Source organism: Pyricularia grisea, assembly GCF_004355905.1.
Source record: "Pyricularia grisea strain NI907 chromosome Unknown Pyricularia_grisea_NI907_Scaffold_4, whole genome shotgun sequence".
In the NCBI taxonomy this organism is placed as follows: Eukaryota; Fungi; Ascomycota; class Sordariomycetes; order Magnaporthales; family Pyriculariaceae; genus Pyricularia; species Pyricularia grisea.
In genome coordinates, this window is record NW_022156718.1 from 423,511 (window position 1) to 438,370 (window position 14,860).

Sequence of the window (14,860 nt, forward strand, 5' to 3'; positions counted from 1 at the left end):
TTAACAGACAGCAAGAGCCTTAATCCAATCAGTTCGTCACACGACAACTGATGCGGCCATTAACTGTTTAATAACAGGCCCCCATCTTCTGGCTCCCTCATCACAAGCTCCTGCATACATCCCTACCCTACCAACCTACACTGAACTGCCCTACCCCCAACTCACTCTACATGCTCGACTTTCATTGTCGGACAAATAGTCCGCATGTCCAAGTCTCCAAGGTGGGGGTCCAGACACACGCACTCTCTCTTTCGTTGTTGGAGTTGACATGTTATTCCCTGCGTTACCGGCTAATATGGGCTGGGCTCCATAATTGAGGGGTCTAGAACTAGACTCCATGCTGTACTCGTTCGGTCTACGGCATAATCATTACCGGAGTGGGGGTAGCCCCCAAGACTGCTTTAAGCGACTCAGCTGATATTCAGCCATGTGTCGAGTTGTGTTCATTTTATATAAAGTGTTGGCATTTATACGAGGAGCTCTAGCTTCTGAAAACTGGCCCATCCGCCCTCTTCTCCCTGGTGATCTTTCTTTCTTTGCTTGCGTAGGTAGGTAGGTAGGTATACAGGTCAGGTACCCATGTACATACTAAATGGAGGACGTATCTGAATGCTGGACGCTGACCATTCTAATCCCCTCTATGGCTTCCGGTCCTGGCCCTTCTCCCAGAGAAGGGCATGCAGTAAACATTATGTACGAAGATGTCGGTTTGTATGATGGGTTAATCTGACATGAAGTGACGTGATGATGTATCGATACTCTTGCACCTCAGATATATTCGATAATGTGAAGAGCCTCTCCTGCCTCTTCATCCTCACGTAGCAGCAGCTACGGCGCCTTCCGACTTGGGTTCTGACTCGGACCCTGGCTCCTGCTCCGGCTTCGGCGTCGGCGTGTCCCCATTCGCGTCCTCTGCCCCGTCGCCCCCCGCCGCCTCTTCTGGCCTTTCTTCCAAGTCGCCCCCGTTGCTGCTGATCGTCGAGCCTGCTTGTTCTCTCCTTCTCCTCCGGGCCCGACGCTCCTCCTCGGCAGTCTGCCGTCGCGCCCGCCGCATCATTTCCCGCTTCTCTGCATCTTCGGCACCTTCGCCGTCTCGCATGCCCTGAAGCATCATGGCCGCGCGCTGGGCCACGTCGTTTTCGTCCGCAGACTTGGGTGAGCCCAGAGACGCGAAATCGGGGCTCAGCAGGTTGCCGTCGTCGTCCGTCGCGCGTGAGCTCGTCGTGCTCCTTCCAGTCTGCAGACCTGCCTCGACCTCTGGGATCTCGTTGAGGTCGGGAATCTTTTGCCCTGACGCAATGCGCACCTGATGTCTGTCCTTGAGTCGCGCACGCCGCCTGCGATCTCGCTGGTCGCGCGCCTGCGGTGCCGCCGCGCGCAGCTTCTCCAAGAGGCTGTCCATGGCGCCCGCGCTGCTGGGGCTGACCGGGCCGACCTCCGAAGAGCCCCCGATGCCGAGCGGCTTCAGCTGGGCCTGCTTGCGCTTCATGCTCGCCTCGTTCTTGCGCCGCGTCTCCTCGAGCTGCACATTCTTTTCGCGTGACTTCTTCCAGTCGTTGACAAACAGCGCCAGCTTGGCAAAGAAGTCGCGCCGAGCGTTCTCGTCTGCCGGGTCTTCTCCATAAAACGTCATTATGTCGTTGTACGTCCGCACCATCTCCTCCAAGTAGAGTGACATCTGGTCCGCCTTGCGTCGTGCATCCTTCATGCAGCGCTGTACCACCTGCGATACGCGGTCCTGCGGGTGGAACTTTGTCGGATCTGAGAGCTTTCCAGAGTCTAGCGCTCTTTGCACGTTCTTGATGTTGTCCACGTACTTCTTCGCGTCCGTCTGCAGCTGCTCGATGTTGATCTTCTGCGCAGTCAAGACGCCCCCGATGTCGTTGACAAAGCTCTCCCATTCGGGATACTGTTGCCGAACGATTCTCTCCACCAAATCGGCCAACGTCGATTCGTTCTTCTCATCCTTGACCATACCCAGGCGCGCAAGCGAGCTCAGCTTGAAGCCACGCGCCTGTTTGTTCGCGTCATTCATGTAGTTACCGATATCCAAAATCAACCCAAGAACGTTCATCAACGATACCGAATCTCTCAGGGACTCGGACACGCTGACCACCTGCCTGATCTTCTCCGAGATCTCTTCATAGTCTGGCTCGAAGCTTCGGGTGAGAGCCAATGCCCGCATCCTGCTATTCCAGTAGTGATTGAGGTCAAAGGCAGTCATCAGGAATATCTGATCCTGCCGAGTAAGCTCCGCAGGATCTTGTTCCCGAGCCTCCTCCATGGCCTTGGGTGCCGTCCAGTCCTTGCTGTACGGGGCCATCTGCTTCTTTATGTTCTCAGGTATATTACACAAGTCTTCTCGTTGTAAAAAGTCCATGACCACATTGTTGTCGAGAACTTCCTTGTCACAGTGTATAATAATCTGCACAATCTTCTCAACTGAGTAGCTTGAGAACTTGGCGAAGGCAATTTCTATATGGTTCGATGGGTTAGCATAACATACAGTTTAATTGGCACCAGCAGCACGGGACTCGACTCACCATAGGCTTTCCGCAAATCGGCAGAAATAATCTGCTTCTTATCTTCTTTGTGTGATTGCCCCTTGCCGATCATCTTGGTCTCCTTGGCCATGAACAGCTTCTCCACTTCATCAAGAATACCCTTGCGACTCAGCTCAAGGTACTTCTCCTCGCGTTCCTCAGCAGACGGCGCATGCGCCGCCCAGTGCGTTGTTGACGGCGCGTCGACCTTGTCCCAATGCAGCGCCTTGAGCTTCTTTTTCGGTCGCACAACGGGTAACCCAATTGTAGGCGCAACGAAGCCAGGCTGCTTTGCCAGGAAATGGCCCGAAATCGACCCTGGCATTGGGGGAGGCGGCGGCGGAGGCATACCCTTCATGCCAGGCAGAGGAGGGGGCGGTGGTGGCGGCGGCGGGGGCGGTGCTGGCATGCCCTTACCAGGCAAAGGAGGTGGAGGAGGAGGTGGCGGCGGTGCAGGTATCCCAGCGGTGCCAGGTAGAGGAGGCGCCGGAGGAGGTGGTGGTGGTGCCCCGGGAAGTTGTCCTGGCATCGGAGGTGGAGGCGGGGGTGGCGGCGCGGCTGTACCAACGACCCCATCCATGGCTGGTGTGACTTCGATCTTTGGTGTCTTGGGAGGCTCCTGGTCCTTGGGCGTAAGAGGCGTTTGAGACTCGCCATTGCGATGTGTTGGGCCGGTAGTAACCTCATCATCTGCATCTTCCGAGTCGCTGCCGTCGTATCTTTTGACTTTGCCGACAATTTCGTTGAGCAGACCAGCCTGTTGCTTGGGGTCGACGGTCGGCCTCCTGATCTCTACAACGCGTGGCTTCTCGTAAACGACGTCCTCGTCGTCTTCCTCGGGGATATCCTCTTCTGCAACCGCGCCTGGGGCCAGGTTCGCAGAAGATTTGACTGGTTTTCGAGAAACTCGGGTCTGGCGCTTGACGCTCCCGAGCATGCTGTTGGTCAAGTCCCTTGGCGCATGTCCTGACACAGCATCTGTCTGTTCCTCCATGCCCGGGTCCCCACCAATTCCATCCATCTCTTCCCGCAAAGCACGAAGTCTGTCAGACGGACCGGCTGCCTCGCCCCAGACCCTGCCCTCGAGTTTGAACTGTGTCTTTTGTCGTTCAATCTGCATCTGCAGTCGCTCCATAAGCCTATCACGATCAAGAATCCCTTGCTGCTGTACACGAGCGGCTTCGTCGTTGCCAACCGCCTTGACGCCCTTGACGGCCTGTGATGCCGCGACGTCCTGGGCGTCCCGGAGCATCAAGTACAGCTCTCGCGTCTCCAGTTCATATCTCTGGGCCTCCTTAGCACGGATAGTTTGCAGGTTTTCAAGCTCTGATTTCAGTCCATCCGCTTGTCTCTTCTGGGCTTCTATGAACCTGGCTTGCTCGTCCAGTTGCCTCTGCAACTTTGCCACCAGTCCATCAGCACCGAGCTCGAGCTGGGCCTTCATCTCGTCCCTCTCGGCCATAGCGGCATCCGCTATCTGCCGTGCCTCGAGGGCATCGTCGTGAGCTTGTCGGGCCTCAGAGTCCGTATGCAGTTTGTCTAACAAGCTCTGAACCGTAAAATTGAGGCTCTGCTTGAGGTCCATATCCGGGAGCCTACGATCCATCGCAACGTAGCTGAGCATCGAGTCCACGAGCTGGAACATCCGAAGACGCTCCTCGCCATCATTCTCCCGAATCAGAAGTAGGTGCTGTAGAGCTGAGACGAAGTAGTCATGCGTCCTAGAACCTTGCAGTCGACTTTGTATGGCATCCACGATCTGGACTGGATCGTTCAGGTCCTTGATCTCGCCCTCGACATTATCCTTGATACTGCTGTTTTCTCTATCCAGCATATCCTCATAATCGATCGCCTCGTTGGAGCGGAAGCGCTCGATCTGCTTGTCGATGAGGTCATATTGGAATGCCTCCATCTTGGTGAGGATACGCTTAATACCACATGCGTTGAACTGGGCCCGGATGTGCAGCCGAAGCTGGAGGTCCTTCTCGGGAGAATCAATAATCATATTGATCAGTATGAGGGTTGCGACAGCGTACTCCATGAGCAGATTCTCTGCGCCGACGCCGCCGCTGCGCATCTCGTCGCTTGCGCCGACCAAACTGCCCATCTTGCCTCGGCCATCCATGGTGACCTCAACCAGTCTCATCCATGCATCAAATCTGCCATTCTCCCCGGTCTGGTTTTTTACATAGTCCAACGCTTGTATGACCTTGAGATGGCCTTCACCATCCGCCCAATGACACAAGAACGTCAAGACTTCGCTGACGAGCTTCCGGGTATGGATTCGGGGAGACATCAAGGATGTCGCCAGCGCGACAATGACATTTTGGTGGGCGAGCGCATCGTCGGCGCCGAACTTGTTGTTCATCAGAGCCTTGAGGCACTTGGCGATTTCATATTCCCGATCAAGGTTCTTGTCGTTTTTCGCATCCGAGGTCACGCCCGCCGGCCCTGATGCCGTCTTTCGGTTGATCTTCATCAAGACATTCGTCAAAGCCACCTGGCCCTGACATTCTATAAAACGCTTGACCCAGTTGATCTGCTGGGTTCGGAGGCTGACCTCAAGGCTGCCGAGTAGCTTGGTATCCAGGCTGCTGTCCATAACTTTCCTGACATACCACTCTGGCGTCCCCTCCTCGTCGGAAAAGGTGGTCACATCGAAGCTTTGAATTTGTCCTGGTCTTGCGGTCTGCCTCCTTCGCTGTTCACCCTGCCACTCGCTCAAACGGTCTTGATAAATCAGGGTCCATTTCTTGGCGGCCGGGTATGCAACCATTTGCCGGCGAGCCTGATCAGGGAGGTTGTGCCAGCCGCGCTTTTGCATCAAAGCAAGAAACATCTGCTCGATTATGTGGTCATCGTCGGGTTTCGCTAATCTAAAATCTTCGCTGGAGCCTTGAGAAATAGCAGATGGTGACGCAGGGAATTTGGTGAGCCGGTGTGACTCTCTTGGAGACTGTACGGGATATGAGCTTTGAGACGAGGCGCTAGGTAAAGCTATCCAGAGCGCATGTTCCAGTCAGTTCAAGACTGAATCGCAAAGGCGCCAGCAGAGTTCGCTGCGGGACATGATAAAACCTACCAGAATATATACTAGATTGGTCGGCAGAACTACGGCCTGCCGATGTAGCGTATGAGTTATATCGTGAGTTGTGTGAGCCAGCTCCGAAGCCGCTGTCCCGGGCGGGGCCCCATTGCTGGAACTGAGTCTGGCGACCAGTTGAAGCCATGGTGACGTTGGAGCCCGGGACTACTCGCGGCCCCTGCGACGAGTGGGAGATGCGATTGTAATCCATCGAGTTGGTGTCAAAATTAGGATATTGATGAAAGTCGGAGCCGGCCTTGTTCAGTTGATGCGGCAGAGGGTCGCGGCGCAGAGGTGCCTGGTCACCCTTGGGCAGATATTCGGTGGGTATGGGGGAGCGACGGTCCGGTGGAACGTTGTCATATGGAATGGAGGTGATAACACCGGCCATATGGTTGAGGCCCGGGTTCGGTGAGTCTGGGGCATCTATAGATACAACGGAAGAGTCCCGCTGGTGTCGCGAGGAGGCGCGGGATGAGATTATGCTGGCATGATCTTGGTCGCCGCCTACGAGATAGCGGCCATTGGAGTCGTCGCTGGTGTTTCGTCTGTCCTTGTTCTTGCTTCGTGAGAAAAAGGACTTGCCGCCTGAGGATTGCCTCGAAGATTTGTCGGCTGAAGACATGGCGAATCCGGCCGCGTAGGGAGGGGGTGTGGGTTGAAACAGCCGAATCCCTCTACCAGCACTGCCGGACGTACTGTACGTCGTTCGTTTCCTCTCGCTGGCTGTCTGGCCGGCAGTCCCCTCTCTTGACGGCGCAGATGATGGGTTTGGTAGATGTGGGTAGCTAAGCCGCAGGTTTACAAGGATACGTGTCTCAGGAACAGGGCTGCTGTTGACGCTGTCATTGTCGTCAAAGCCCTCTGGTTGGAGCTGCCGGTTGGTTGGTTGTGTACTGGTATTGGGCAATTGGATGGAGCGGGATTCTGGTCGAAGTGGTGCAGGTGGGTGTGGCGACGAGTAGCCAGACAGACAGAATATGCTAGGGCGACCCTGGCGACCCTGGCGACTCTGTAGTGCCTGTATCGTTCACTGGTCCTGCTGGTGGAGCTTATGAGGGAAGGGAGTTCTGCATGAATCGGGGCTGTTTAGAGACTTTTACTCAGTTTTACATCAATCAAGCAGAACAGCAGTTGAGGGGAATGCCTGCTTAATTGCACACCTGCGCACTGCACTACCGAAACGCACCTTGACACGTCTTGCTATTTTTCTTGTTTTATTCTTTTTATTTTCTGGTCATGCGGAGGCCTGTCAGGAAAAAAAGAGACGATCGATGAACAAGACCAATTTCAATGAAATAAATCAACGAACCGATTAATACCTAGACCTAGAATGCGTCCCGCCGTCGAGTCTCCGAGAGCATGGGTCGCGTGCAGCCAACAGCCCGGCAAACCAGAATGTCGTGCCTGCTTGACAAGTGCAAAATACGGTTCGGTGTACCGCCTAATGCGAAATCACTGCATGCAACGTGCAGTCAGCTAGAGCCCACAGGCGCAACGAACCGGACCACACCAAAATTAATTCAATCCAGGTCTGGTTTAGCTAGAGATAGGGGGTGGGCTAGAAGTGGCGTTAGCTGCCAGTACCAAATACCAACTTGAGGACCGCAACGATTTCAGCATAAAGGTATCAGGCAAACAAGATCAGCATAAAAGTATCAGGCAAACCAGGTAATGTTTTAATTCCTAAAACTGCATCAGACAATGTATTGTACAGATGAGAATAAATAGATAAAATTGATTTCATTTCGACATCTGGCAGTGCACCATTTGACAGCACAGGCAGATATTCATTAAACCGATTTGAACTGCCGCCAACAACTCTACCAAAGTCACCATACCCCCTACTTTACCACAATGTTCATAAGTACCCTGTTTGCCTGTGTAACTTCAAAATTACTTGGTGATTCGTACCTTAAAAGCGTGGTTAGGTTCCATTTCAATCCCGGATCATCAGGTGAGATGCACAGTCCAGATTGGCTCTGAAACTGCCTTTGCTGGGCTTTAATTCTCGGAAGCCCAGGACCCCTGTACCATATTTGACACGTCAGGGGTAACAGGCTTCAAAGGGTTCCCCAGAGAGAGGTATTGGTCCGTGCATAACGGCTACCGACCAGTTCAACGAAATATCAAAACCTGTGACTTGTCAAAGAGCAAACAAACCGTTTCTACCCCATATTAGGGCGATTCGTTGTCGATCAGTCAAAAAGAAAAGAAAAATTTGAATAACACTTGGTAACCATGGTATGGTAGGATTTTTGTCGGTACTTCTCTCAATATACGACAATAGGTAATTATGCATACAACATAACGGTGTATTCCATTCGGGATGTGCTTAGCCAGGAGCGACTCCACCCAATATGACCCTATAAGGACAACATATTCAGGGTCCCGACAATATTGCGTGGCAATGTAGCATCCAGTCCAATCTCTCCGAAATTAGTAATAACCCAAAGGTACCAAATAAAAATCTTGAGCTCGTCAGGATCATCTCAAGAAATTCTGCATCCGGTTGCTATCTTGCACATCTATCAAGGTACAATGACCAATAATTATTGGACTTGACGCGGAAAAGTAAGGTCGGTTACGGCACCTATCCGTACCTTACCTTCCTGCCTTCGAAAGCATCCCTGCTTTTTAATACGGCATGTGCAGCCAGCCTTAGACCAAACCATGAATCAGGTACTCCGTAAGTCTCCGTGCCCGCCGATTGCCCATGTGGCTTGAATTGGAAACGGACAGACTCGTCAAGCCACATCCGCCCTGGCGCGCACCGTCATTGGACCGTCTACCATTGGCTGTGCCACTCCAGAATGATGACGAAAAGCGTTGGTTCATACTTTGCCGACACGACTTGGGACGAATCACAGTGCCTGCCAGAAACTCCCCAAACATGCGTCAATCTTCCATTAGGTGTAGCTTACCTTCATGCCCAGCCATTTGAAAGTGCAGCTAGCTTTGTCATGATGCAAGACAATGTAAAGCTACATTGAATACTGTCTAATTTCACGATATTTCCACACCAGACACAGCTGCACTTGTTTTTTTGGCGATTGTGCGCGCTTGCGCCGAGCCTGCTTTCTTTTTTTTTTTTTTGTTTCCCCAGGTAGGTAGGATTCGGTTCTGGGGTGTCCTTTCATGACCCTTAACCGTTTGGTTGAATCCAACAGTCTAGTCTGTTCGCCTTTTCTTCAGGTCCACTTTAACTCTGTCCTGCGCGACGCGACTCGGATCGCAACAAGAAAGGTAGCAGACTACCCGACACCCCATTTAGCCCATATCCTCAGCCCCAATGGGGGCCACAATATCCGTCCTAAAGGTATACCTTCATGTCCCTCAGCTTGTCTTCTTGGAATCTGGACTTGTTAACTGACAAAAAATATCCAGTCACTGATCGTCCCGGCGGTCATTGCGCTGCTCCTTTTCCTCCTGATATCATATGTCGTCGTTCCATTATGGCAGCGTTATCAGAACCGATATAGCCAGTACATCCCGCTCGACTCCATCACAGACCGCACCTCATCCATTCGCCATCGACTGCAAGGCAACCTAGCCCGGTATCTCAACCCGTCAACATGGCGAAGTGAACATGACGCAATCGTCATGGGCGGTGCTTCAAGGGAGGACGTTTTAGAAGAGGATTACGACTCCGAGCTTGGCGAGGAACTTGGGGATGTCATTGATAATGGACGGACAAGGTCCGAACTGTCTGGTCAAAACCAGAGGCCAGACTTGACACGGAGGTTGAGCCGAGAGTATGTTCAATCTTCTCCGAGGGGGCGTTCTCAACATCTCTTGAAAAGCGACTGATTTACTGACACATGCGTATCTAAAGCCTCGAGCAGGGCTTTATAGACGACAGTGATAGCGAAAGCGACCGCTGACGCTTGTGAAGACCACAGCGCAAAGCAATGCTTTGATCTCTTTAAACTTAACTAGTCACACTTAATGTTGAACAAACTTCGAAGGCCGGGTTGGCAGCGTTTGATTCCGAGAGAGGTCCATTAATTTGTCATCTCGAATAACAGTGAAACCCAAGCAAATGCCTCCCTGTGTTGCCATGCGCAGAAACTCAAGACGAGGCAGATCATGGCATGTGCTGGAATTTCGGACTCTTTACTAAAGCCTCTGATGATATGCACGAGATTCAGATGACCGCCCTATTTCAACTTAAATACTGACTGTCAACCCGACGGAGCATGTTAGTCACGCGCTATTGTCGCGGGAAAGGGGCTAAAGCCGAACCCTCATGAGCTTTTGTGCACAGCTTGGGCGATATTTGTACCCTATCCTACTTTTGGTGCGCAGAGCCTGGTTTCTCGCAACCTAGAAGTCTCATTGTGCTTGGGTTGCCCAAACTTTTGAGCTCACTTTGTATTGCAACAATTGGGAATTTTTCCGTCTGTTCCGAGGCCAAGGTCGCATTCCCGTGGATTCGAGAAAGAGGCGCATCTACTACGCATCATATTACCGGCCGGGCACACCATTTCCCTGACCCCAACGACTACCAGCTCACAAACATCGCTCTCTGAACGATGGTAATACACATACCTTTCTGCTCAAGGAATTTGGCTCCTAGCTTTCGCAAGAAAAAGAGCCAGTTCCAAGAATCAATGACAATAATCCAGGAGTGTTTAATATGTCAAGAGGTCGTGGGAGAGCCGAGCGCGAATGGTAAAATCGAGAAGATGGCATCATTGCCCTGTGGCCATGTCTTTGGCTCAATTTGCATCAAACAGTGGCTCGGGATGAGGCAGCCGCCAGCTTGTCCGATATGTCGAGCACCAATGTCCCACAGGTATATCAACCTATTCCTGATGAAGCATCATATGAAGGGATACTTTCTGACCAGAAACCAGATGCTATCATCCCGTCCTACCAATGCTGGAGCCTCAAAGGCCCTGCGCGCTCGCCGGATCGAGCTTTGGCATCGAAGCAACCAAACCAAGCTCGACGGCGCACAAAAACGATAATAGTGGTTCTGGCGTAGCGGCGAAGCGCCGGTGGAGCTGGCGAGGCCGAAAACTCAACCAAGTGTGCACATTCTGCCATGCTCATGCGAGAGAACATTGGCAAGAACGGCCACGATCTTTTCTCGGCAGACTCGGCTGCCTGAGAGAAAAGCCCACAGCAGTCAGCAAGGTCGAAAAGATGATTCTAGCTCGGCGAGCCTATGAAAGGTGGTGGGCACAGCAAGACAGGGTCTTTCAGCAGCTAGAGCCTCGGGTGATGGAACGGATTGTGATCCCAGAATACGGGGAAGATTCGACAAACTTTTGGACCCTGGGAAGCGAGGATGGTCAAGCCATGGCATGGCGGGCGGTGTTGCAACACATTTAGATGCACCGTGACAAGATGGAAGTTCTTTCATTCTCTTCTTTTACCGGTATTCCATGAAATTCCCATGGTAGGCTCAAATGGTTTTTTCCGGGTTGACTCTTGGAACCAAAGCGAATGTAAAACCCGAGGTTTTGAACGGTGCAGACATAGGTACTTTAGGTAAGGGTCTCTTCACTCCGCCATGGCAGCAGTGGAGGAAAGGTTGTGGCGGGGTCGAAGCCGTACCTCAGCAGGGATTACAGCGGTCGAGCTGCGGGAGATCGTCGATTGCTACCCCGCAATTGGCATCACCCCCAAATCTTTAGCCACGACGCGTCAAAATTGTTTATTGAAATCAACTCGCGTCTGAATGCTACGCTACATATCCTCCACTTCTGCAGGGTGACATACTTCCTCCGACCACGCCAGGGCCTTCCATGATAGAAAATCCAAGCCTGTTGACGCCAGGCTCTGTGCCGCTCGCAAGATGCGGTTCAAGACTGAGCTGAAGAATATACGCACCTTTTCCAGTACGCTCCATGACAGCTCACCTGTGGCGATGCATGTTTTCCTTGTTTGGCTGACACTTTATCACCAGAGTTGACTGCTGCTCTCAACTCGTTGGAGAAGATTGCTTGGGTGAGACTTGACGATGATACGGCGCGCTTCACTGTGATTCCGGCCCAAGGGTCGCAAGTATGGGCGTAAGTTAGTGGGCGTCTTTGATACCAGATCGCAGCTTCGGTTTCGGCTTCCAAGACTGACCTAGTTTAGCACACTGTCGATGGATCTCATCTTTGAGAACTATCACATTCAGTCAGCCGAGGCGAATAACACCATAAATCTCGAGCTGCCCCTTGGGCCGTTGCAGCGCGCACTCAAGTCGGCCATAAATAGTACAGATGCCGATTTGCGCCTTACCAAGAAAAATGGGATTCCACTCCTGTCCATGACCATCAGGACAACTACGAATCCACCAAACCAGGGAGGCACGGGCGGCGGCTTTGGAGGGCATGGGAGGTCAAGGGCCGGAGGCGGATTTGATGATCCGTTTGCCGACGACGCCTCATTCATGCAGGAATCTCTTGAACTCACCATGAAGCGAGAGCGCGAAAAAGTCATCACCCAGGACATACCCGTGCGCGTGTTGCACCCAGACACGGTGGAGACAATCATGCAGCCCAAGGTGCGCGAGCCCGACGTCCACATCCAGCTGCCGCCTCTGATGCAGCTCAAGGCCATCAGCGACCGCTTCACCAAGCTTGCAATGACGGCTTCGAGCGGCGGTACCGGAGGTGGGCTGCATGCAACATCTGGGGCTGCGGGAGGGTCCAACTTCGGCTCTACCGCCACAACGTCGTCGATCAACGGCCCCAAGCTGGAGTTGAGTGCAAACATGCATGGGTCTCTGCGCCTGCGCATCGCGACTGATTCTCTCGACGTCGAGTCAGTCTGGGGTGGCCTGGAAAACCCAGAACTCGACCCGGCTCAACTGTCAGTCCCGATTGAGGACCACCCGAGTACGCGCTTTAGGGAGGCTGGTCCAAACAAGTGGGCTAGCGTGCGGGTCGACGGCAAAGATTTGAGTAAAGTTCTCAGCGTTGGGCGCCTCGACGGTCGCGTCATTGCGTGCTTTGCCGATGATCATGCTCTTATCCTCTACGTTTATGTCCCACAATATGACGATTCGGGTGCAGACGATTCTGTTCTAACGGTATGTACAATCTTTCCACCTGACCTGGCCAGTTTTTTTTTCCAAGTTGATGGGGATTATTACTAAAACTCCTTGCAGTACTATGTGTCGAGCTATAGTTCTTGAATGCTTTTGACTATTTAGTGTTATGGCGTCCATGGCGTCGGTAGAATGACGACTATTTCTACAAATAGACCCTCCCACGGGAGAGAGTTGTTCCTTGTTTTGGCGAGGCGCTGCTCTACTTAACTGCTTTCGTCGTTTACTCGATATGATATGATAGAAATCACAAAATAGACGGCATGAGACTTGTGTCCATTTTCTGCGTCGTATCCCTTGTTTTTATTTCTGACTGGTTTAAGCTTTAGCAAAATTTTCGATGAACTTGGCCAGCTTCTCAGCGCCCTCCAATGGGATAGAGTTGTAGTTGCTGGCGCGGATGCCCCCTACGCTACGATGACCCTTGAGTCCAGTCAAGTTCAGCGCGGTCGCTTGCTTCAAGAATTCCTTCTCGGCCGCATCTGTGTTGGCCTCGCCTCCCTTGGTCACACGGAAACAGATGTTCATCCTTGAGCGGGCACTCTGCGCCGGGACCACCCGGAAAACCTCTGGGTGTGCGTCCAGCGCAGCATAGATGAGCTTGGCCTTCTTGTCCGCCACGGCCTGCTGGCCGTCAACCTTGTCCGCGGGGTAGGTCGCGAGCAGCTTCTTGAGTACCAACCCCGCGATGTAAACACTAAAAATATGGTTAGTACAACGTGCATTAACTGCTTGGTTTGGTAACAGGCGATACGAACTCGAATATGCTCAGTGTGTTGTATAGACTATTGTTCTTTGCAATGGTCTCATAGGAGAGTACGATAGGGCCAACGGGCAGCCCGAGCTTTCTGAGTAGTGTGGCTGAGGGCTGTGGTGTCGTCGGGGGCAGTAGGCTCTTCTTCACGACCGCCACAGTAACACCTGTCGAGCCCAAGTTCTTCTGTGCGCCAAAGAAGAGCACGCCGTAGTTCTTGACCGGAATGCGCCTCGACAGGATGTTGCTGGACATGTCTGCCACAACCAGGGGGCCTTCCCCACCTGAAGGTGCGAGAATTTCTGGGAATTTGGGGAACTCGACACCATCCACGGTCTCATTGTCGCAGTAGTACACCATGGCAGCGTTCTTGGACAGCTTCCATTCGGACTCTGGAGGGATGGTACCAAACTTGCCCCCGTTGGCGGGACGCGAATCCGCGACGAGGTTGACGTGCTCTGGACCGACGAGCCTCTGGGCCTCCTGGTACGCCTTGAGCGACCAGCCGCCGGTGACTATGTAGTCGAGCTTGAGGTCCTGGAGCTTGGGCCTCAGGGCCTCGGCGACCTTGGCGTCATCCTTTTCGCCCTCGAGCCCCGCGGCCTTGATCTGCCGCGCGACCCAGGCACCGACGAGGTTGTAGACGGTGGCGGCGAACTCGCCGGTGCCTCCACCCTGCATGAACAGCACGTCGTACTCGGCAGCCTCGGGCACGTCGAGGTAGGCGAGCAGGTCCGCCTTGGCCTCGTTGATGATGGTCGTCGCGTGCTCGGAGCGATGGCTGTGCTCGGCTATACCAAGCCCCGTGCCGTTGAAGTCGAGGAGGGCCTGGGCGGCCTTTTCGAGAACATCGGTGGGTAGTGCGGCCGGGCCCGCGCCGAAATATGTGATGTCTGCTCTGGTAGGCATTTTCTGTTTATTTATTTCCGCAGTGCTTACGCTGTAGTTATGATTAACTTATTGTATGCGATTCGAAGCTTGCTCAATCGCAAAACCACCAGGGTTGAACGATGTTTGGCTCAAGCTACGTTTTTGAGACTTTAAATAGTCACAATGTGGACTAGAGTCATCCACAGAGTCATACAATAATACCTGCCGATCCGGAGGTCTGGTACAAGGTCTTGGAGCTAGCTGCAGGTACAAGTAGGATTAGGTGGGTAGATATTCTTCGAGAGAGAAAGAAGGACAGAGAGCTCCACATAAGCTTTTGGGGTCTTTTTTGTAGACAGTGGGATTGTATGAGGGGTAAACAAGCTGTAACAGAAAGAAGGACAGCAGCTTCAGAGCCGATAATAGCGAGGGGTATGCTTGTTATATATAGTCTTGAAGAGGCGAATCCATGTTTCGCCTTTTACCCAAGCACGTCAACATAATTTATGCATTCAAAGACTACTCCAGCCAATGTCAAATAACAACACACTTTGCAT

The 14,860-nt window shown here is 52.8% G+C and overlaps 2 protein-coding genes across 2 annotated transcripts; both read right to left on the reverse strand.

Annotated features, from left to right (window-relative positions):
* Positions 1-814: 814 nt before the first annotated feature.
* Positions 815-6,668, reverse strand: PgNI_06851 (uncharacterized protein; the record flags this gene model as incomplete). The annotated part of the gene is made up of 3 exons (XM_031126871.1): positions 5,626-6,668; positions 2,544-5,540; positions 815-2,475 (listed from the first exon to the last, which is right to left on the reverse strand). Exons 1-3 carry the CDS (start codon positions 6,251-6,253, stop codon positions 815-817), a joined length of 5,286 nt encoding a protein of 1,761 aa, XP_030981441.1. The 5' UTR covers positions 6,254-6,668.
* Positions 6,669-12,997: 6,329 nt separating this feature from the next.
* PgNI_06853 (uncharacterized protein) lies at positions 12,998-14,342 on the reverse strand (the record flags this gene model as incomplete). The annotated part of the gene is made up of 2 exons (XM_031126872.1): positions 12,998-13,376; positions 13,438-14,342. The coding sequence occupies 2 exons, from the start codon at positions 14,340-14,342 to the stop codon at positions 12,998-13,000; spliced, it is 1,284 nt and encodes a 427-aa protein (XP_030981439.1).
* Positions 14,343-14,860: the final 518 nt, after the last annotated feature.